Source organism: Pseudopipra pipra, chromosome 10, assembly GCF_036250125.1.
Source record: "Pseudopipra pipra isolate bDixPip1 chromosome 10, bDixPip1.hap1, whole genome shotgun sequence".
Classification (NCBI taxonomy): Eukaryota; Metazoa; Chordata; class Aves; order Passeriformes; family Pipridae; genus Pseudopipra; species Pseudopipra pipra.
This window is the reverse complement of record NC_087558.1, coordinates 15,094,371-15,118,486: the sequence shown is the minus strand read 5'-3', so window position 1 is coordinate 15,118,486 and position 24,116 is coordinate 15,094,371. Positions and strand designations below refer to the sequence as shown.

General features: G+C 37.3%; 1 protein-coding gene across 7 annotated transcripts in view; it reads left to right on the top strand.

The window, feature by feature from the left end:
* Positions 1 to 24,116, top strand: part of U2SURP (U2 snRNP associated SURP domain containing) — a 43,602-nt gene that overhangs the window by 11,636 nt on the left and 7,850 nt on the right. For 2 of the 7 annotated variants that reach the window (XM_064666382.1, XM_064666387.1), the window contains 20 exons: positions 34 to 167; positions 1,307 to 1,348; positions 2,128 to 2,195; positions 3,476 to 3,570; positions 3,650 to 3,685; positions 3,791 to 3,873; positions 4,256 to 4,421; positions 4,840 to 5,051; positions 5,990 to 6,033; positions 9,212 to 9,316; positions 10,494 to 10,560; positions 10,648 to 10,811; positions 11,991 to 12,153; positions 12,650 to 12,729; positions 13,757 to 13,844; positions 15,411 to 15,533; positions 17,159 to 17,315; positions 17,642 to 17,737; positions 18,280 to 18,346; positions 19,298 to 19,460. In XM_064666382.1, coding sequence (XP_064522452.1) covers positions 34 to 167; positions 1,307 to 1,348; positions 2,128 to 2,195; positions 3,476 to 3,570; positions 3,650 to 3,685; positions 3,791 to 3,873; positions 4,256 to 4,421; positions 4,840 to 5,051; positions 5,990 to 6,033; positions 9,212 to 9,316; positions 10,494 to 10,560; positions 10,648 to 10,811; positions 11,991 to 12,153; positions 12,650 to 12,729; positions 13,757 to 13,844; positions 15,411 to 15,533; positions 17,159 to 17,315; positions 17,642 to 17,737; positions 18,280 to 18,346; positions 19,298 to 19,460 — 2,153 coding nt within the window. Of the gene's footprint in view, positions 1 to 33; positions 168 to 1,306; positions 1,349 to 2,127; positions 2,196 to 3,475; positions 3,571 to 3,649; positions 3,686 to 3,790; positions 3,874 to 4,255; positions 4,422 to 4,839; positions 5,052 to 5,989; positions 6,034 to 9,211; positions 9,317 to 10,493; positions 10,565 to 10,647; positions 10,812 to 11,990; positions 12,154 to 12,649; positions 12,730 to 13,756; positions 13,845 to 15,410; positions 15,534 to 17,158; positions 17,316 to 17,641; positions 17,738 to 18,279; positions 18,347 to 19,297; positions 19,461 to 24,116 lie in introns of all 7 variants that reach the window. The other 5 variants (XM_064666384.1, XM_064666383.1, XM_064666386.1 and 2 more) reach the window with 5 other exon arrangements.

Sequence of the window (24,116 nt, the reverse complement as noted above, 5' to 3'; positions counted from 1 at the left end):
TAAAATTTGTTTTTAATTTGCCTTTAATTTCAGAGGAGCATGAAACAGATGAAAAACGGGGTAAAATCTATAAGCCTTCGTCACGATTTTCAGATCAAAAAAATCAACCAAGTCAGCCATCGAACGAGAAGCCTCCATCCCTCCTCATGATCGAAACCAAAAAGCCTGTAAGTTTCTTGCTTGAATATTAACCCCACACTGACATATTTAGAATTGCTTAGAAAAAGGGCTGTGTGATCCTGCAGAGTAGCTTTATCTGCATTGATCACATGTTGAAAGAAGGTGGACATTTTGCTGTGCCTAATGCCATGGCAGATAAGAAGGTGGTGAAATGCAGAGGCCCAGGAGCCCTGTGTCCAGCAGGATGCACCTGGTACTGCCCGGCCATGGGGCTGCTCCGTGTTTGTGCTGTGTCCCTGTTAACTGGGACAGACTTCTCAGGGGTGCTAATTTAGTGACTGTTGGAAAGGAACAGCATCCTTAGCCCTGAGAATTTCTGAAGTTTCAGAAGCAGTTCTTGCTGCCATCTGGTTTTAGGTTTTTTTAACTTAAACCCAAAAAATAATTTGACCTTTGCATTAATCCAAGGTTTTCTTGATGAGGTTCTTTGATTTATTTTTTTTTTGTGGTGAAATTTGAGAAGTCTCTTTAGAAGTCCCTCTTTGAGTTGTACAAATAAATTGTAGAACTTGCACAATTTTTAAGCTGAACACCTTGTTTTTATTTAATTTAGTTTGTCTTCTGCATGGTTTGATAGTTTTTTTTTCTTGTAAATGAAGATTTCATCATAAAAAATAATGGAAATATTATGAACAAACATGGTCTTCGAGTCAAGTGATAATTACATATGATTACTGTTACTGCTGTAGATGTGTAATGAATGTCTTGGATGTCTTAAAGTCTTTTGATAGAGCTTACTGCAATTTTAAAGCTTAAGTGAAACATGTACCATGCTGCCTGTTAGGGTGGGAAATGAGATGTAATGTGATAATTGTGGGCAGTTTCATCCCAACCTCCTTCCAGCTTTAAACAACTCTCAGTTTTAGACTAGTGGGGTAATACTGGATGGCAGTTTTGATTTTCATTGTATGTAAAGTTCTACAGTTACAGGGATGAATTGTAGCATTTTTTTATTATGCTGAGCTCTGTTCTGTCGTATGCAAGTGTTTGTACTGTAAGAATATTACTGCTTTTCAAACTTGTCATAAATACTTATGAAGTAATGCAATCAGTTTACTCACTTGCCCTCACTTGTCCAATGGTGATTGAAGATAATGAGGTAAAAATGATTTTATTTATTTGGCAGACCCTCCCCAAAAACAAAAACAAACAAACAACTTTGCCTGGGGTGAGTAGGAAGTCCAGTTTTTCCAAAGATGTAGTGTGTAACACAATAAATATTTTGTATGTCTGCCTATTGGAAACGTTTTCATTTAAATTTGGTTATATGAAAGCAATGTTGTTGAAGATAAAATTTCACATGAGTTAGTTAAGGAACATATATTACTGTTAAAGAAAAGTAGTATTGCAGTATCCATATTCTTTGTCATTCAAGAGTTTTTTCTGAGGATCTTGAACCATTTAGAGTAACTGTTTATTCAGATTGTATTTACATCCAAAAGGAAGCAAGAGAAGGAAATTCTTTTCAAATAGAATGTTTGTGGATAAAATAATTGAATATATATATGTAAAATAATTTACATATATATGTACACACATCTATCAAATTAATTAGAGCATGACAGATTGCTAGGAGCCTAATTAACATCTTAGCTTCCAAGTGGAACAAACTGACAAAATACTTCAGTTATTTTAAATTTGGATGTTGTAGAGAGTGTTTGATCACACATGCTGCATTTTAAGAATGAGAAGTAACAAAGTTTAGTTTAAACTATCCTTAATGTTATATTTTCTAGCTTTGTGTTTGATAGCACTCAGTCTGAATGTTTTCAAGTCTGTTTGGTTGGTGTTTTGTTTTGGTTTTTTTTTTCTCCTGTAGTTTACTTCGTTTGAAAGCTGTGGGTAAAATATGCATGGAAATTATCTAAAGTTTTGTTATATACTTATGCTTTTTAATTTTGTTCATTATGTCTTCTGAAATGTTGTCTTATATATCTTTAATTTTAGCCGTTGAAGAAAGGAGAGAAGGAAAAGAAAAAGAGTAATTTGGAACTTTTTAAAGAAGAATTAAAGCAGTAAGTTTGACTAGTTTTTACTGCAAATAAAGAAGATCCAAGGTTTTTGCCTTGTTTTACAGACAGTATTTGGGATCATTCGTGCAGAGCTGTTTCCTGAAGGTTTTTATTTTGTTTTCCCCCCAGATGCTTGTGAAATAACTTAACACATAATTACTCCCATTGCTGATGGGCTTGGCCTTGGCCAGCACTGGGTCCACCTTGGAGCTGCCTGGGCTTGGCTTTGTCAGACACAGGGGAAGCTTCTGGCAGCTTCTGCCAGAGGTCACCCCTGTAACCCCCCAGTATCAAAACCTGCCCCCGAAACCCAGCACAAGGAGGGAGCAGAGACTGGGGGGAATTTGAAATATCTGTCAGACTTGGAAAGAATAGGTTTTGTCTCTAAAGTATATCCAGAGGAATTCCAGTATGAGGTTGAGCTTTTGTGGTAATGCAGAAATAAGAGTTGTAATTGAAGTCTAGAGATGCATTTCAACTTGTGTAACATTAAAACCAAACTGAATAATACTTGAAAAAGCAGATTCTTTCACTTTTGAATGTGTAATACAACAGAAAGAGTAGCACATATATTGAGTGCAACTGAATACCATGTATTTGTCCTGATGTTAAAGATGGAAAACAAAATAATCTGCATGCATTAGGAAACAATTAGTGCAACATTTTAAAACCATACATGGCTTTTGTCAGTAATATCTGAGCTTCACTGCTGCCTGTTCGTTGGTATCAATGAGTTGAATGGACAGCCTTGTATTCCTGGTGCACAATATCTTCATATCAGAAGAGCCAAATGGTTACTGTTTTGAGTACTATCTTCAGAGGTATAAACTGAAACAAAATCCTGTATGTTCTGGAAATAGCCATTTGTGTGTACCCGTGGATGTGGCCTTAGAAAAGGTAGCAGGAGAAACAGAGACTAAAAGAGTTGTGTGCATCTTGAAAAGCCATCTCAGTGGGCAGTGGATCTCTGACAGTTGGATGTGGAATTGGAGTCACTTTTTCAGAGCACAGTTCTTATTCTGGTCTTGCAAACTGCTTCTCAAACCAAGTCAATTCTGTTTGAGGATAAAATACCCTGACAGTATGAATGAGGAAACATGCAGCTGGAATCATTCCAGTTGATGAAACAGAAGTTCAAACATATTGGCAATTTGAAATTTTTAACAAGCCCGTCGTTTCATATTAAGAATTCTCATAATTCTAAAGTTGTTTAAATCAAAATTTTAGAAAAAAAAAATTCAAAATGGTTTTGAGTTGTTACTTACATCCAACTTGTTTTGCAGAATACAAGAGGAGCGTGATGAAAGACACAAAACAAAAGGTAGATTGAGTCGTTTTGAACCACCCCAGTCTGATTCAGATGGGCAGCGTCGCTCAAGTAAGTAGATGTTATTTTTGATGTTAGTTTGGGCTACAAAATTTGTGGACTAAATGGTATTTTTCTTCTTTTTATTTAGTGGATGCTCCTTCAAGAAGAAACAGATCATCTGGTGGTAATATAGATTCTTTTCTTACTGAATTTAATGTTGTCATTTAAATGCATAGCAGGGAGTATGACGACTTTTTTTTTTTTTTTTTTTTTTTCTCTGTCATTTTAGTACTGGATGATTATGCACCAGGTTCACATGATGTTGGAGATCCAAGCACAACAAATTTATATCTTGGCAACATTAATCCGCAGGTAAGTTTGGAGCCAAGGAATGCAGTGCTGGCATGTTTGGGTCTAGGTCAGGTTTTTTTGTAGTATTCCTTGAAATAAATGCTCTGTACATATTGCTGCAAAAGTTAAGGTTTAGACTGCCAATCATTAGCTCCGTTAAAATTATTTTTCCGTGGATATCTCCAGGCAAGGTGGATCATATCTCAAAAATTTGAGTGTGCTCAGTTAAAAATGCAATATTTAAATTCTTATTTTTGCAGTAGATTGCATTGGGGAGGTATCAATGAAGTGTTGTGTTTCAAGAAACTGAAAAAATTAAAATTTCAACAACTGGACAATAATATGAACAAATGTCATAGAAATAAAGTAGCAAAATGCTAAATTTTTACCTTTTTTTGTGTAGATGAATGAAGAGATGTTATGTCAAGAATTTGGACGCTTTGGACCATTAGCGAGTGTTAAAATTATGTGGCCAAGAACAGATGAAGAAAGAGCAAGAGAAAGAAATTGTGGCTTTGTTGCCTTTATGAACAGGAGAGATGCTGAAAGAGCATTGAAGAATTTAAATGGTAAATGGATTTCTCAGTTTGGAACTGTAATAATCTTTGTGGGAATATTGAGGAGGAACTGTAAGCTCATTTTCAGATCGTTTTATCAGACTAGTGATACATATTCTGTAACTCCAGTAGATCCCAGGCTGGCAGTGACTTTAGTTTACACTGTCTTTTTTACTGGTAGCTGAGTGTTGTCAGACTAGAGTAACAGTGTATTGTAGTGTCCTGAACACACACTGGGGGAAGATTAATAAAACATTTCATGTCCTAGGCCTTCATTTGCATATGTTGTAGTCTGATAGATGTGATACAGTCATGAAACACGTAAGCAAAAGGTAAACCATGGCAGGCAAACCTAAATGCTGCACTTATGTGGAGAAACCTTGAGTGATGGAGACCCAGTTTATAATGTGTTTTCCTTTCACTTTTTCAGGCAAGATGATCATGTCGTTTGAAATGAAGCTGGGTTGGGGCAAAGCTGTACCTATTCCACCACATCCAATATACATTCCGCCTTCCATGATGGAGCACACCCTCCCACCTCCTCCGTCAGGACTGCCTTTTAACGCCCAGCCCAGGGAGAGATTGAAGAATCCTAATGCTCCAATGTTACCACCACCAAAAAACAAGGAAGATTTCGAGAAGGTAACTTACAGTACCCTGGGCCATATCTCATTGTTAAATACTACATCTGTGACAGTATTGCAATGGCTTCATAGATTTGCATTGTTCAGCCTGACTCTGGCGGCCCTTAGTCTGCAAACTCACTGGCTCCCTGCTGTAGCCCAAGGGAACCTACTTAATTCCTGAAGCTCTGATTCATGTCTGTGTTAGGGGACAGTATATTGGCTCTTGATTAATTTAGTGCTGCTTAAAATCTGGCTATCATTTTCCCCCTCCAGGCTCCCTGGATTTTTTTCTCCTACGTCCCCCCCTTTTTTTAGCTGCCAAATTGCGGTATCTAAATTGTTCTATTTAGAGAAAATCCTACATTTTAATTTGAGTAGCATTAGTTTTGCACTAGAGGAGTTGATGTATGTTGTGTATAAGGTAATTAATCTGGACATTGAGTAAGTATTTTATGCTACTTATGGAGTCAGTTTTCAAACTTTTTTTCTGGAATATTAGCTGATAAAAGGGTAAGTATCTTGTAATCACAAACCAACTTGATTTACATTTGTAAGAATTTATTGATTCTTTGAATGACACTTAATTGTCAGGGCTGTTTTCCATAAGACTTGGGAATAAAGTAATACCAACGTGATCCAAGTCAAATAGTTTAGAATTTTCTCATAAACTTAAGAACTCCTTTCTTAATTATATTCAGCATAGTTCCTATTCAGTGCCTCAATGTACATTCTGACAGGAATGTTCTGATACTTTGCAATTAGTGAACCTTTATGGTTCGCTGACACAACCTTTGCATTTTGTGTAATTGCTTAGTTATAACTTCACAGCAGTGATTGCCTGCAAACTTGTGATAGATGTGTAGTATTTTCATTGCATATGTATATTTTTGCTTGTTACTTGTTAACAATACTCACATATTCTATGTTTATTATCTGATGTGACTTCATATACAGACTCTGTCGCAAGCCATAGTCAAAGTGGTTATCCCAACAGAAAGGTACATGTTTTTCTTTATTATTACTGATCTAAATATAGAAAATTTCCCCTTCGGAATTTTAAAGAAAAATGGTGATGTTGAGGAAAAGGTAATGGCTTGACTGAGCAATGGTTCTTTCATGACACCTGAAAGGAATGTGTGTGATTTACAGTCTTACTCTTCTTATCTTAATAACTCTTCTTTAGTGAGGGTAGATTTAAGTAATTATCTTTTGCATTTAATTTGAGCACTAGAGATAGTTGCAGGGTAATTTTGTGAGTGAACACTAGGGTGAAATAGCTTGTCTTACAGACACTACATAAGTCCTGGCATAAACCTCTCAGGACTGGGATGCAGCTGTGGGGCTTTTTAATTTTTTTTCTTTTTCTCACTTATATGTTTTATAACCAGTTCAGTTAAAAATCACTTTTGATTTCTCCTGTTTTTTTTAAAATGTGCAGCAGTTAATAATTTTGGTCACCTGAAAACGTAGTTTTGTATTATTGCAAAGAATTATTTTGGTCCCCAGCGCTGCTCCTGCCTTCACACTAGTCTAGGAATACTCTTGCTCAGTTAAGCTAAAACCCTTTCCCAAACATAGGAACACAACACTGTTTTAAAAGTAAAGAAGCACAAAAGATTACCAAATTCTCTTTGACATTGGCCTTGGTGAGCAACACCAGCTGAACTGTCTGCGGCAGCGGGGGACCAGGAAAACATCATGGGATGGATTGGGAAAGTATACAGTTTTTGACCAGACATTGGTACGATCGGCTCCAATAAATGTGGTTTTATTATAACTGAAAAACTTTTTTTTTGTTGGCCAACTTAAGCTAAATGACATTTTAAAATAATGCACTTTAAACTGTCGTTTTTTTACTACACTGTTTTAATTGTCACAAAGTCCCTTTTTTCTTTTTTTTGCGTGTGTGGGGGGGGCAGAAAGAGATTTGTGAACTAGTTATAGTGCATTAACATACTTGCCAATAGGTGCTCAAATGCACTAGTATTTTTGATGAAATTATAGGACAAGACAGTTTTTGTTGGATAGAGACTTGAATATTTAGTGTGGCCAGGAAGAGTCTTGATTTGAGAAACACTGAGTATAGAACAAGTACTTGTGAAACTGTGCAGTGCTCACAGAGTAATTAGCTTTCAGAGAAAAAGATGTGTCCATTTTATTTACTGTAGCATTTCAAAATATGATAAAGTATGATAAGAACTCACGTTAAATGAATTGTATTTGAAGATACTTTTAATTATTCTTTTCCTAATGACTTTCAGAGTTGCTAAGGCTATTACACAGTGCATCACATCATGCAAAAATGTCAGCTGACTTCAGTGGGATAATGTGTTTATTCTCCTTTAGTTAAAAATTTTCAATACCATTTTTAACATTTTTTACTTCTTAGTATTTTAAGCATAAAACCTATATATAGTATATACAATCAGAGGTTTTTCTGAGAAATTCACTTCCAAGTAGTCTTGTCTTATACACCGAAACGCATTTAACAACCTCTTTCACATATCGGATGTACTGAATCTGTTTTCATACATCTGAGGTCATCACAAAGCAGATGTTCTTGTTCAAGCATAAGCTGCTCTTACACAACTTTTTTTTTACTGGATGAAAGACAAATTAGATGAAAACCAGTGACATCTTTCTGCGGAAGCCAGAAAAGATCACGTTGGACTTGCCTAAAAATAAATGGATGGTGTAATAGCTCAAAGCTAATTGTAGATTTGTTTCTTACTGATGTTTTCAAATACAGTTCATATAACACTAAACTTTGAGAACACTGCTTTAAATAAAATGGCTACAGAATTGTTGAGACTTTGTCCTCTTTACAATGTTTCTGGGATTATAAAAAGCGGAGAGGAAATATCAACTGATAGCTGTTTGATTTTTTTTTTTGTGTGTGTGTAATATTTGAGGTAAAAGCAGATTCAGTGCTAGATGGTCTAAAACAACATTTACTAAGTTTGTAGATGACAGGGACAGGTTTCTATTACAACATTTTTAAGTTGAATTTTTTTTGATCTAGTGCATTATATCTGTGGCAGAACTTGGAATACTCATGGTAGAAAATAGTCACATTACTAAGAAGTGATAGAAAATTCTTCAGCTTTTCAATGTAGCAGTTATTGAACTTCAGTAATTAAAAAAGTGCTAAAAGGAAATCTAAAGAAATGTAAAGAACCAAATCCATTTGTGGCATCTAAGAAAATAAATTAAAAAATGTAAAAATCTGTATATTTTTTTTTGTTTGCATCACATTCAAAGGACACGAGCTATGAAGCTTTTGATATTTGTAGGTAACCTATTTTGAAAATTCAGGACCCTGTTTCCGAAAAACCCCAAAGGAGTGGAAACTGGTTATCATTATTTTTGATAAAGCTTATATGAGTGTGTGCTGTTAGCATGCTTAGAAGGGACTCTTCATTTTTAGATGGGGCTTGAAAAATGTGCACTTCACATCCGCTCCTTGCCTGTCTCGGGATGTAGTGCTGAATGAAATGATGCAGATTTTTATTTTTTTTAATTGTGATTTGATTCACTCGGTTGTATGAGGGAGGAAACATGGGATGGTATGACACGAAATGATAGACATTTTTGGTCTATGCCAATAGTCGAATCTTGACCAAAAGGAAATTATCTAAATTTTATATAACCATTGCCTTACTTGGCATCAAGAAGGCTATTTGCTTTTGCTTTCATACTTGAATAGTTTGAAAGCTGAATGCAGTTTCTATTGAATATTCAAAAGTATGTGTGTTTTATTTTGAGCATAATGTTCAGCCACTTGTTCCCCTGTAGAACTTTAGCTGACACTTCAATCTTATTTCTAGACAATGTAGATGAGGGCTTAGTTTTTGATAGTTAATTATATTTTGGTGTTCAGTTGCCCATTTTTGTGTGTGTCAGGCTTCTGCTAAGCAAGAGATGGTTGTAGGCTGTGGAAATTCAGGAAAGAGGTCTCCTCTTAAATTCTTACTCCACCAGTACGTTTGAATTCTTAGAATGCCCGTGTCTGTGATGCAAAGCTATAATATGTTCCATGTTACCTTATCTTTTATACAGATTTCCTAACAATACAGCAAAATAATCTCCTGCAGAGTTGTAGTATCTTAGGTGGAGTGTAGTTTTATATAGTGTTAGGTCTGAATCAATTTTTCTTTAACTGTGTTGTTGTTGTAGGAATTTGCTCGCTTTGATCCATCGAATGATAGAGTTTGTGGTTCGGGAAGGGCCCATGTTCGAAGCCATGATCATGAACCGAGAAATCAACAACCCCATGTTCAGGTGCTTATTACATTACTTCACTTGAAATAGCACTAACTGTTGTCACTGGTGTTAGTATTTGGCATTTTTGAAATACTAATAAGAGTTGCTTTTACTGTGCCTATCTTTATGAGCAGATTTAAGCTGTACAAATGGTTATGCTGTCCATTTATAAAGGAGAATGCATTTTCATTCCAGTTGTTACTAGTGTGTACATATAAATAAATAAAATACTATACACACAACATAAAATACATTTCTGTATATATAAAGTAAGTGACATTTAACACATACTTTTCTCAGGGAAAAGTCAGTGGAAGCAGTAGCATACATTTTAGAAAAAGAAAAAAATCCCCCCCCAAAACAACCAGTCTTAACTCCATGTGAAGTCTGCTCTTCCTGGAGCCTGATTTCTAACTTTTAGCAAGAGCTGGGAGTAATTTTTCTTTGATGTCAATGCAAATAGGATTAAACTTTAGCTGACATAGGGAAGTTGTGGGAATTTCCAGCTCTTGTCATTAATAGAATAAAAAAGGATCAATTTCCAACTTTCTTGTGAAATGCAGTCTCTGAAAAACGTTTTCAGGGAAATGCTAAATGTCCTTTTAGCAATGCTTTATTTGCAAAAAGTTTGAAGTGCATCACTATGATTGTTATATATAAAATGAGAAAATATGCAGGTCAAAATATCCTGGCCATTAAAAATGGGCTGCTTGCTCCCCATACCCCCATCAGATATTGCCAGTGTTCTGACAGACAACTTAACTGATGGAAAGCTTCAAGTTATTTAGTATTTGATCTGAGTCACCAAACTGTGTAACTACAAGCTCCTGCACCGCTTGTGCTGAGGTTGCAGTTGCTCTTGTAGTGACTCCTGGCACTGATGATTCCTCTGCTTTGCTGTGAGGTTGCACAGTTGTTCTTGCTGACCCTGTTCTGCTTTTAACTTTTGAGAAATGGTGTGCCTTTGTGGAGCTGTGCTCTCTGCTTTGCAGACTGTGTGTGTGTGTAACAGTTGCACATGCTCTGCCCAGCTGTGCTGTGGATGCACATGTTTTTAGCTGTCTGGTGTTCATTTGGGGGCTAAGGTGGGATTCTGAACAGGGTTTGGTTATTTGTTTTTATTGCTTCCTTTGAATTTGCTTCCATTCAATGATTTGTAATATGTTTTATCTCTTTTCTTTGTGGTTTGCTTTAGGTTTTTATTTGAAAACCAGACTCCAGCCCATGTGTATTATAGGTGGAAGCTTTATTCAATTCTTCAGGCAAGTAGAATTTTAGTGACAATTCATAACTTCAAGCATAGTGAATTAGAAGAAGACAAAAATAAAAATTGGGTTTTTTTTTTGTAGGGAGATGCTCCAACCAAGTGGAGGACAGAAGACTTCCGTATGTTCAAAAACGGGTCGTTTTGGAGGCCACCCCCATTGAATCCATACTTGCATGGGATGTCTGAAGAGCAGGAAACGGAAGCGTTTGTGGAGGAACCGAACAAGAAGGGTGCACTCAAGGAAGAGTATGTACCACCATCCATTTATAGTCATGTTTTAGTTGCTAATCTGCTTGGTTTTCCTCTTGTGGTTCTTGCGTATTTTTGTATTTTTTTTTTATGTTTTATATATATATTGTATATTTTTGGTTTTTTTTTAATATATCATCCCTAAAATGTTGTCATACTTGTCATAGTATTATTTATGTGTCTGAGTGTCTCTTAAACTCAGTGCTTTTCAGTTAGTCTGTTTTGATCATACTTGTTGCTAAATATGTTCTGGATTTGGTTAGATTTGTCATCACTGAACAACAAGTCCTTTCATTCCAGTTCTTACTAACCCTTAATTTGAAAGGGATTGGGAAGATGAGAGAGCTTTTCCTCACTTTCTGTTGCTGTCTGTAGGTGAGGATATACAGCACCTTTCCCAACACTTTATGAGCTAAACAGTTATTATAATTTTAAACTTATTGATGCTGTTGATCAGGAATTAAAATTGGGAACAGTTGTTAATAAGCAGGAAGAGCCAGATCACCAGAGTTCTTTGCTGTGAATTGTCAGTGTGCTGGGGGTGGCTGTGCTAGTGGAAATAGAGACCTGGTTTTCTTAATTGTGCTGCTGTTGTTCCAACTGTTATTAGCATATGGATTTTTTTTTTCTTGTTTTATTCTTCTCAGCATAGTTACTATACCAGTCATAGTTTTGAAGGTTTTAATTCACAATTTATTTCTTATACCTTCTTTTGGAAAGTCTCAAAAAGATACTTTTTTGAGAACGTTCTCTAAATGTGGAGGTCAGGGAAAATGTGATGTAATTGTTTTTTACTGGCTTTCTGAATCTAGTGTTTCTTACTCTGTAGCAGAAATTACTTTAATGCTTTAGATTTAGCCAGTTTGGTTTAGGCTTAAACTAAATCCAAAAAGATAATTACTTTCTTAGAGAAACTGATGTGTTGCATTAGGTATTTCTCAGTTATTTTTCCTTGATTTCTCTATGTAGTAAAGACTTGAGTGGGAATTTTTTGCACTTTATGTAACGTTGATGCATAAATTCATGAGCCACTGAAAGAACTGAGGTAATGGAATATAAAAACATTTAAAATTGCTTTTCTTCTAAAGATGGAAAATTAAAAAACGTCATTAAATGAAAATTCCCAAAAGTACCTTTAACTTTATATTGAAAGTGTTAAAATTCCTGCTATTTCAGACAGAGGGACAAACTAGAGGAAATTCTCCGGGGATTAACCCCTCGGAAGAATGATATTGGTGATGCAATGGTTTTCTGCCTAAATAATGCGGAAGCTGCTGAAGAAATTGTTGACTGCATCACAGAATCACTGTCCATTCTCAAGACTCCTCTTCCTAAGAAGGTGTGTAGATTTTCTACATTCTTGTTTTTTGGGGGGAAGAGCTCACTTAGCAGCATGAGCATATAATTTGTAAGCATTATTTCATGAGTTTCAGATAATGTTGAGGTTTGGTACTAAAACGTGGGCTTGGATTTAAATATGCTTTTTTCCTGGAATTTTGTTACATATTTTTAATTTTTCTGGACTTGCTTGTAAACAATGTTCTGCCTTACTGTGAAGTTGAAAACAGCATAATGATCTGTTCAAACAAGGCAGTTAAAATTAGAATGTTTTGATTCCTCCTTTGTAATACTGTGTTAATATGTCAGTTAGTACCCTCAAGCATAACAGGGGGCTAATTTCCTCTTAGCATGTGTATTAATAATATAGCTGTGCTACACTTAGTTCTAATTAGGTACTTCTAGACAGTTAAAGCTGTCTCGTACCCTTTCTGGAAACATGCACATGTTCTCAGGATAATTTAAACTGGAGTTAATTTGAAGGTTCTTTATTGCAGATTGCAAGATTGTATCTGGTGTCAGATGTGTTATACAACTCTTCAGCTAAAGTTGCCAATGCTTCCTACTATAGAAAATTGTAAGTATAATATTTTAGGCGATTGGCAGTTAAAAAAACATTCTTATATTCATCTCTGTATGTACATCTCTGGATAAACGTGGTTGTAGAGAAATTCACACTTTTCTATGATGCTGCTATTACAGACTGATATTATTTATATCTGTTTGCATGAAAATGTATAAGATGTAGCATGTTGGTAATGCCCTGTGTAAGGGAGCACTTGCATGGAACTCCATAAAGGTGAGAATAATGCATGTGCCTCTTTACAGAAAGAGCCTGTAGCTAATATTCAAGATGTGGTATAGCAAAGAATTCATGCAAAGAAGTAAAATTTTGAACAGATTTATTTTTATTAAAGTGTAGGGTTTTCAACTCCCCATGAACTTTGCAGAAGGTATGAGGGGATTATGTACTTAATTTCTAAGGTGCTGAGCAGAATTTAGGAAATATGTCTGAGGGACAGTATCTTTGTCTTACTAGATGTTTGTGTCTACTCCTGGAGTCTCTCAGATGCTATGGCAGCATGATGGGAAATATTCAGCATGTTATGGAACTCCAGAGGTTGCAGTTGATGTTTCCTGTTGCAGTGTGTCTGTGCTGTGCCGGTTTATTTTTTGCACATTGAGAGAAGCTCAAGGGAAGTTAGGCAGCTGTTACTCACTGTGCTTTTACTGAGAGCCTCATTGAGTAAACTAGAATAGAAACATAACTAAGATTTAAAAAAAAATAAAATACAAATTGCATTTTGAGACAATTCTTTCATTGTATTTAAGGTTGTAAAACTCCTTTTATTGTCCTCCAGTCTTTCCAGGGTGTATAAAGAGACTGCAGCAGATGTGAAGATCTCCCTTCACAGTTCTGTTGTTGTCCAAGGTGATTTGATATATAGTAATCATATTTGCTTTATAGTTCAGTTCATGGCTACAGTAGGGATCAGAATCTTGTGCTTTTGAGTCCTGTGTCCCAGGTATTTTCATGAATTATGTATGTCCAGAAAACATATATTACAAAGTTTAACTAAAGAAATGTATATGTTTAATTCTAGTTTTGAAACAAAATTATGTCAGATATTCTCTGATCTCAATGCTACTTACCGTACAATACAAGGCCATTTACAGTCTGAAAATTTCAAGGTATGTATTTCATTGTTATTTACATGACATAGAAGTCACATAAATAGATGTTCCTGCACAAGAGATTGCATACTATGATAAGTGGCTTAGACATCGAGGTTCCTAATCAGGCTTTGAAAAAAAAGAGTTTTCTCTTTTGCAAGGATAGCCTTGAAATTAAGGAAGAAAATTAACATCTTCCACCTGAAGTGTACAGGTAGATGTACAGTTGTGCAGTTGAGAGGATATCTATCTAATACTTAAATTACAGACAGGGCCTTCTAGCTTTCTTATTATTTTTGGACCACCTCTATTTCAATTTCAAAAATAAACTTGGGTGCTCAGTGTGGAAAGAAACTCCTGGACAGAACAGCATAAAGTTACTTTTAAACATTTTTGTGATAGGCTTTATTTTTAGATTTCTGATAACCAGTCTGACCATGGGTAGTTGAGAATGATTTTTGAGATAAAGTGCTCTGCTTCTCACGGTTCTCCTGCTTGGCCTACCTTTCATTCTCCTGTTTCCAAGATGCCTCTGCACTTCATTATTCTTCTTTGTTTTTCAATCAGAAGCTTTAAATACAAAGCTGACAGGGTAGTTAGTTTTTTCTGTATTAAGGTCTTTATCCTGGTTGTCCTGCTTTCTTTGCTCTCAGTTGCTCTAGACTGAGAATCAGTTTCTTAACTGCTATTTTAAAACTATATGCTAAATTATAAGAGAGGCAGTAGATAACTTTTTTATATCTACATCTTCAGTACATTTAATGTTTCAAACTTGAACTTAAACCTGTCATTTCAAATATGCTTCACTTCTACAATGGAATGATTTGGGTTGGAAGGGACCTTAAAGATCTTCTCATTCCAACGCCCTGCCATGGGCAGGGACACCTTTCACTAGAGCAGGTTGCTCAGAGCCCCAACCAGCCTGGCCTTGAACACTTTCAGGGATGGGACAGCCACAGCTTCTCTGGACAACCTGTTCCAGTGTCTCACCACCTTCACCTGAAAAATTTCTTGCTAATATCTGATCTAAACCTTTCAGTTTAAAGCCATTACCCCTTGTCCTGTCACCATATGCCCTCATAAGAAGTCCCTTTCCAGCTTTCTTGTAGGCCCTTTAGGTGCTGAAGGGGCAGTAAGGTCTCCCCAGAACATTCTCTTCTCCAGCATTCAGTAATATGTATAAGCCAACGTTAATTTTAGTTATTTTATTTTATGAAGAGAAAGATTTCTCTTTTATTTTTAAAGAGAAAGTTTTCTCTTACTTTTAGTAGAGGCACCTGCTTTGAACATTGGGGCAGAATGAAACTTACTGTCAGGAGAGAACTGTGAACAGCTGAAATGGATAATATAACAGGAATTCAAAGGGAAATGAAATCCAAGTGAGATTTTATAAAAAGTAGTTCCTATATATGTATTTTTGTAAAATTACTAGTCTTGCCCAGCATGGTATCACTGTAATATACTTTAGTGTGGAACTACTTAGGAGCAGCTCTGCAATAGTAGGTCTCTGTGGTCTATTTCCCATCACTTAAAATTTCTCAATACAAATTTATTAGCTTTTTTTTTTTTTTCCCTTGCTTCTAGCAACGGGTAATGACATGCTTCCGAGCATGGGAGGACTGGGCAATCTATCCAGAGCCATTTCTGATCAAACTACAGAATATTTTCTTGGGGCTTGTAAACATCATGGAAGATAAAGAAACAGAGGTGAGTGAGCTCAGTGGTGATGCTTGGGGGTGGTGGGGAAAAGATGTGTAAATATAAAGCAGGGCTGGCAAGGGTTATTTTACTGTCTCTTTTAGGGTGAGTAAACCTTTCCTTCCTCCAAGTCCTTGCTCTTAAATACAGGTGTATTCAAATGCAAATGTTGTTTAATCTGTTTAGGAATTTCTTGGTTGTAGGTTAAGTGCTGTGGTGTAGCTGTATTGTGAAACCATTTCAGAGCAAAGACTAGTGCAGAATGACAGGTATTTCCTTTGTATTGGAAATACTCTGAATTTTGGGTGGCATTTCAGGCATTGTAACTGTGTGGAAACATGCCTTTCAGAACAGCAGGAGGGACACCCACAGTATAACTGGAAGGGTAACTTAGAATCATAGAATCATAGAATCGATTGGGTTGGAAAAGACCTCCGAGATCATCGAGTCCAACCCTTGGTCCAAATCCAGTCCATTTACTAGATCATGGCACTCAGTGCCACGTCCAATCTGCGTTTAAAAATCTCCAGGGATGGTGAATCCACCACCTCTCTGGGCAGCCCATTCCAATGCCTGATTACTCTCTCTGTAAAGAATTTTCTCCTGATGTCCAACTTAAATTTCCCCTGGCGCCCGTGCCCCCTTGTCCTGTTGCTGAGTGCCTGAGAGAAGAGACCAACCCCCACCTGGCTAGAACTTCCCTTCAGGTAGTTATAGACGGTGATGAGGTCACCTCTGAGCCTCCTCTTCTCCAGGCTAAACAACCCCAGCTCCCTCAGCCTCTCCCCATAGGACTTATGCTCCAGTCCCTTCACCAGCCTTGTTGCTCTTCTCTGGACCCGCTCCAGCACCTCAATATCCTTTCTGAACTGAGGGGCCCAGAACTGAACACAATACTCAAGGTGTGGCCTCACCAACACAGAGTACAGGGGAAGGATCGCTTCCCTGGTCCTGCTGGCCACGCTATTTTTGATACAGGACAAGATCCCATTGGCCTTCCTGGCCACCTGGGCACACTGTTGGCTCATGTTGAGCTTCCTTTCAATTAGTACCCCCAGGTCCCTTTCTGCCTGGCTGCTTTCCAGCCACTCTGTGCCCAGCCTGTAGCGCTGCATGGGGTTGTTGTGGCCAAAGTGCAGGACCAGGCACTTGGCTTTATTGAACTTCATCCCATTGGAATCAGCCCATCTCTCAAGTCTATCCAGATCCCTCTGCAGAGCCCTCCTGCCTTCCAGCAGGTCGACACTCCCTCCCAATTTGGTGTCATCGGCAAATTTGCTGATGATGGACTCAATCCCCTCATCTAAATCATCAATAAAGATGTTAAACAGAACTGGACCCAACACAGACCCCTGGGGAACACCACTAGTGACCGGCCGCCAGCTGGATGCAGCTCCATTCACCAGTACATTGTGGACAAATTCCAAGTTCCTGCCTATAATTTTTAAAAGAGGATATTGTTGTATTATTTCCTCTACAATAAAGTTGTTAGCAAAAATTGTTAAAGTTGAGGTTTTTGAGGTTTTGGTATTTTTAAAAGTACTTTTTTAAAAAGGAATGATTTGATAATTGGAGAACTAAAGAAAAGCAATGTAGATTTGCACTTGAAATAATTAATTATTGTTTGCTTTCAGGAAGTACCAGATGACCTTGATGGTGCTCCCATTGAGGAAGAGCTTGATGGTGCTCCACTAGAAGATGTGGATGGAATTCCTATTGATGCTGCTCCTATTGATGATCTGGATGGAGTCCCAATTAAATCGCTGGATGATGATCTTGATGGAGTTCCTTGTACGAAATGTTTCAACTTTACTTTCAATTTGAATCTTCAGTCTTTGATCTTTTTTTTTCCTGAGTAGTTTTTACAAATACAACCAAGAATTGATGTGGCATGTAGCTTTGTGAGATGTTGAATTGATTAACTTCAGTTTGCCCTCCTGCTTTAAGTTCATAATTGCTTCAGAATACACATCAGGTTCCAAACCCTGGTTTCTTTTCTTTGCAACTAATAAGATGGTATCTGTTTCAGTATTTCATTCTGATTGTTATCTTAGTGTTTTTTGGTTTCAGCTTTTGATGAGCTTTGGAAATTATTTTTCTGTGTCTTTCTCCAACAGTGGATACAACTGAAGACTCAAAAAAGAATGAGCCTATATTTAAAGTTGCCCCTTCAAAGTGGGAAGCAGTGGATGAATCAGAACTGGAAGCTCAAGGTTAGTTTTGATTACTTTTCTAAGTAAACTGAAAGCATAATGTCACCTATGTAATGATTATTTTCAGCTTTTCTGTGCTAACACAGTAAAATTTTTAGCTGTAACTTGTTCACGGAAGCTTTAACCAAAAAAGGGAGATACTGTTTTCTGTTTTGGTTGTTCTACTTCAATAACCTACCAACCTTTAAAAATAATTTCCAGTTCATTAAGAATAAATATTGAAAGCAAAAAAAAATCTGGGTATGTGGTTGGCAGTCTTTTCACATCTTGGTTTGGAGGATAATATTTTACAAGCTGACAAATACTTGTCTACTTTTAAAGGATTTACCCAAACATGATATGCATTGTAAGTGAATAGCTCTGTGAATAGTAAATATTCTGCTGCTGGGCTTGTTTGAGTATTTCTGTGAAATAGAAAGTCTGTATTAAGTGCATTAAGTGAATTTTACCACATTGTAGTTCTTATTATGTCTACAAATACTAATTTTCTGATTAATTGGTGGGGTTTTTTGTTGTTAAAATTATCTTACTGTCTCTTCTAGCTGTTACTACTTCGAAGTGGGAGCTTTTTGACCAACATGAAGAATCTGAGGAGGAGGAAATTCAAAAGTAAATACTTCTTCATTCTGATGAAAACATACTCATTTTATGAATTGAGTGTCTTTGGAACTCTCTATAAGTAGATATGTATTGCAAGAGCAGAACAAACATGAAATTTTGAAAGTAGGAAAATAAGATGGAAAAGGATCAGGGTTTTAGTGCAGCGTGCTTTCACCCCCCTTAATTTTTTTCTAACATGATAATTTACACCTTTTGGTAGAGTTGTTAACTATAATCTTTAAATTGATGCTGATTTGATAATTTAATATCAAATGGCAAGAGCTAAGGCAGTAGTGTGGAAATCTTGTTATTAGGTGTATAGGAATGTATCTAAACGTCTGCTTTTTGCTTTTGAGACAAACGCAGTGAATAATTTTCTGAGGTATGTGTATGTTGGATGCTGGCAGGATCCTGCCAACAGAAGCTGGGTTTCAGTAGTCTTTTACTTTGCTCTTCAGGCAACTGAGAGCATCTGTTAGTGCTGTAAAAACCTGCCTGCATTGTATGTAGTCCTGCAGCACTCTAGTGGCCAGTCTGGGAATATCATTTTGGGTATCTGCCGTGTCCCAGGTTTATCTCCCAAAAGCAAAAGTGTTGCAGTTTTTTTTCTTTTATTAAACTTACTATACCTGAAGAGCACAATTACAGCACTTTAAGAGATTTTGTGGAGGCAGTGGGTTTGTTTTGTAGCTGAGGTAGGTACGTATTTGATGACCATGAATTTCCTGAATTCTTCTGCATGCTGAGAGCAGTGTACATTATAAAAACTAACAACTTAATTAAAATACTAAATCTCGCAGATGGAGACTGATTTGTAGCTGCCGACTTTTTACATAACTTAATCTTACTTAAGAGATTTCAAAACTAGTAACTAATCATAGAAACTACGTAGGAGAACTAGTAAATTTTACATACACTTAGTTATCTGTTACATCTCAATTCTCTATGTTTCCTATAAAGTCAAGAAGAAGAAAGTGAAGATGAGGAAGACACTCAGAGTTCTAAGTCAGAAGAGCAACACATGTATTCCAATCCTATTAAAGAAGAAATGCCTGAATCCAAGTCATCGGTCAAATACTCGGAAATGAGTGAAGAGAAGCGTGCCAAACTCCGAGAGATAGAGGTGAGCAGGTGGTGTTCTGTGCCACCCTTCTGGACCTTTCCAATCCTTACCCCACCCTGAGTTCTCTACATATGATAGGGGGTTATTTTAATTGAAATAATCATAGTCTGTTATATAGTGGTTCTTTTTTTCAGTCCAGTGTATTTTTGTACAGGTATATTCATTCACAGCTTTGCCTTGCTTGGTTTTGACTTTCAGAATAACACGGGAAAAAATTGAAAAACCGAGTCAGGGGATATTGCATGTTGAGAATTACTGTTCCTTTTCAGTGTCCTGTTTCAGTACCACTGGTAGCCTTAGATTGCTTGGTCCCTGTACACTTTCCTCCTCTTGGCAAATGGGAGTGACTTTTGGATGTGACCTTAGTCCTATACCTTTCTCATTCTTTCTGTTTCTTGCCTCCAGGTGTCTGTATTTTATTGCATTTAAAAGTGTTTCTTTTCACTGTGTCAGCCATCAAACAAAGAAGTAGATGCAACTAACCCAGGTAGTCCTGGAAATGTGGTACTTCAATTGAAGGCCTGTATGCTGTTTGTAGGGCTCACTGGCTCTTCTCTCTTTCTCCAAGCATAGGTGTCAGTGAAGCACAGGTTGTTATGGCTTCGTGCTGGTTTCTGAGCTCGTGTTTTACTGAGAATGGAACTAGAACTGGAATTTAGCACGACCCTTGTCTGGCAGTGAAGCCCTTCTGACCCACTGTGCCACACAAAAAACAAAACCAGTTTAAAACTTTATGTGGCTTTCCAGCTTGTACTCTCTGTTCAGTGTAGCCTGGGTTTTAATACTGAAATTCTTGTACCTTCTGCTCAGTGCATTTAAATGATATTAAGAAGCTGCTAAACTACTGATTGCAATTGTAGCATCTCCAAGTGGCAGGTTACAACTTGAGTAATGTTTTGAAGGTGGAATTGTGGCTGCCTACCTGTTTATGCTATAACGTGCTATTGAAATCAGACATTAGGAAAGCCTTGTAATATTATATTAAGATGCTCAGGCAGTAATATTTTAAAATGTCACAACTATTGTTTCTCTCAAATATGTCTCTGTTTAATAATTCAGATTTTGGAATTAATAGACTATAACTAAGCACTTAGAAATCTCTTGCTTTGCATAGCAGTTTGAAAGTTTGTGATCTGTAGCCATACTAAGTTAGTAAAGTCTGCATTTGAGAAAAGCTGAATGGGATTTATGTCTGACCTGACTCATGGTGGCAGTATTTTTGTAGAAAATATGTGTTAGACTAATGAAAGTACAAGTGAAACTAATTTTCACGTTGCTGTAATATTGATCGTAGCAGTTATGGAAAGGGCTCCTCTCAGATTGTGTATCTGTTTTAGAGATGTTATCCTGGCACTTGTGGAGGCAGTTTAGGAAGTGATTTACTTTAACCATTGGCAGTTTTACACTGCTTGAGTGATTTAAGTTCTTTCCTCAACGTATCCTCTCAGGAACAGTTTTAGGTGGCAAATATTTGAGGTTTTCAAGCACAGGTTTGCATTTAATTTTTTTTTGGTAAGTAAATTACCATCTTGGTGTCAGACTTTCAGAATTGCCAGGAAAGTAGAGTAGAGCAATTCTTTTTCATTTTCAGAACATTTCAGACACTATGTAGGAGTACTTAAAATTTCTCCTCAAGTTTGTCATTGGCAGGAAAGTACTCCTTGTACTACTTTAAAGCATTCACACTCAAAGTTTCTTCTTAGTATGTACCCAATCCCTGCCAAAACCCACATCCATTATTAAATTTGAGGGAAGGAACTGAGGAAAAAACAGCCAATTACCAGCTTTAACAGTTATGCCATCTAATAAAAACTGTAAAAAATGTGTCTAATATTTGGCAAAAAAATTGGCAGTCTGATTCTCTAACAGTCCTACACAGTGACTACCAGGGAAGCTGAAACAGATTTTTTTCATGCAGTTTTTGGAAATTCATGGATACAAACAAGAATTCTTTCTCTTGGCACTGTCAGTAAATTAAGCTTGTCAGCCGGGAGGGGAAAGTGCAGTAAGAAACAAACTTTGGCCGCAGCAATCAGAGGAGGCAAGTTAGTAACCTTTTGTTTGCTTCCCTGCTACCCCTCTTAATCCTTCTGAAGTGTGAATTCTTTCCAAAACTTAGCAAGAGCAGAGGCTTTCCTGTAACACCAAAGAACAGCGATTTCTCACCTGTTTTAAGTGTGGAAAGATTGGCACTTTACAGCATTTACAACTCAACTTTCAAAATGGTCTTTACAGTGCTGTATAGGTGTGTGTCTTTCTTCCCCCATCCTGTGACATATAAAAGAAAGGTGTATTCCTCTTTGTAAAGAGACCTCAGTGCTGTGAAGTGGTAGAAAAATGGGAATTTTGTTGTTTAAATTGGTCATTTTGTTTCCTCAGAGTGGTCAGAAACTCAGACAAAATAAAGCAGCATTGTCCTCCTTGGACCTTTCTCTGAGGTACTTTACTTCTGTCTCCGCCTTGCTGCACAGGATTTTATAACCCTACTCCAAACAGAAAGCACAGCACAGGGTTCACCTGCAGCAGGAGGCAGGCTCTTCACAAATCCAGACACATCCATGCTTCCAGAAGGGTCAAACAGGGTTTTAGTCCTCTTTAGTAGCTGCCTTTACTCACCTTTGTGTTGGCCACCTGAGACCTCAAAGTAGCATTTGACTGAGGTAGAAAACTAAAGGTCTTGAGTCATCCTGTTCATCCTTTCTGCTGGGAACCACTGAGCTCCGGGAGCTGCAGGGAGGATCCTGTTACACCATCCTGTGTCTGTGCTCTGTCAGTGCCCCCTGCCCAGTGCACAAACTGACATGTTCCACACCAAACACCCCCCGCCCCAAATGTGTCATGGTATTTGAAGTCCAATTTATTTTTCTTCCAAGAGCCAAAGAGCCAAAGTGGATGTCACAAGGGAAAGGTGGCTGCCTTTGTCAAGAAACTGAAGCTCCATACAGTTTCCATTATTTCTTTCTCTGGATTATGGTGCTTAGTGTGAAGAATACTCAACTTCTGTGTATTTGTTTATCAGATCATAGGAGCTGTGTGAGGCTTGTAATCATTGCTAGAACAACATAACCCTTTGGTCTGTGGAGGTTTCTGTACCTGGTTCATTTGAGGCTACTGCAAAATGACAAAAAGATACCCTATTAAATATCTTACTGATTTAATAATAACAGATGAGACAAATCGGCTCTTACTTAACTGATAGTTTTGCTATTTATAGCAGTTGTTCTTAGAAGATGATGACTATTCAGGAGATTTTGATCTATTTTAAATCTTTGAATGTATTTCTGTTTTACACAAAGCCAAAAGCAAGGAATTGCTTGGCTCTGAGACACTTGGCAACCTGTGAGTGTGACTGAGCATGCCAGAGGGCTGTTATGGCAGAGGAGGTATTTCACATGTGTACATCAGTATATCTGTCATCTGTTGTTGATAATACTGTAGCTGCAGAGATTCCACTGTTCGTAGACTTGCTGGAAAAATCAAGCTTTCAAAGAAATATTTTTCTCTGCTCCTGCAAAGTCTAGGACTTGTGACAGCCATTGCTGGGGCAAGGCTGTTCTAAGGAAAATCAAAACACTTTGGTCTGCTTGGATGTCTGTCCTGTCTGTAATTAGTCTACATTTGAGTGCAACTTCTTATCAAGTAGAAATTCCTGTCTTTCATAAAGTATCTGATGATTAACTTCCTAGTTCATGCTAATATGCAGTATGCAGCTAATTGACCTTGAACTAGTTATTTTGAACCTGGCCCGGTCAGGTCTGAGGCTGTATAACTGGAGTGACCTCTTGTGGAAAAGACCCTGTGTATGGGCTCAGATAGTATCAGCAGCAGATTAGAAAACCAAGAGCAGTTTTTGAAAACATATTAGTTTTAAGTAAGGAAACATCACACCTGTTGCTGTGAAAGTACACAAAGCAGAGCTTCAGTTTGCAGCAGTCTGTGGTTTCCCTGGGCCATGGCAGCAAGGTGTCACCCTTTCCTTTACCTTGCTTGCTTACTGGGTGGGCTGTAATCAAGGCCTCACCTTCCAGGAATGCCTGAACCTTTTAAACTTTCCTCAAATGTTTGAGGAGAGAGGGGAGAAGTTTCAAGATGAGAACCAATAGAGAAGAGTCGTGTTGTGGAGCTGTTTATCTGGAGCTTTTGAGGGACCTCCTCCTGTTAGTAGGAAATGTGATCCCTGCATGGAAGTATTTGGTAGTGGTTGCTCATAGGAACTTCATGGATATATGACACTTCTTCATTACAGTCTCTGAAGACTATAAACTGCTGTGGGAGGCTGCTCTGTCTAAAGAATTAGTACTGAAAAGTTTTGGCACAGAGTTTTGAAAAATTTTCCCCTTCCATTTTATCCTGCTGAGTTTGGAGAGAGTTCAGATAAAAGTCAATGTATTTATTCCTAAGGATGAACAGGCTTAACAGTTCCTGTCTGTTGGACAAGAATAGTTAAAGAATAGCCAGTGCAATGAGAATACATTAGTTCTTTCTAAATGCAGGTTTACAAAGTGAAATGCTTACAAAATTCATTGATTAGATGAATTGGGAGATTTAAGCCTAAGTATTAAGGATCTCATTCTCCTGGGGGAGTATCTGGAACTGTGTGATAGGAATAAGAGCATCATGTCCTCTGCAGGAAAAGACTGTAAGAAGGTTGTTCAC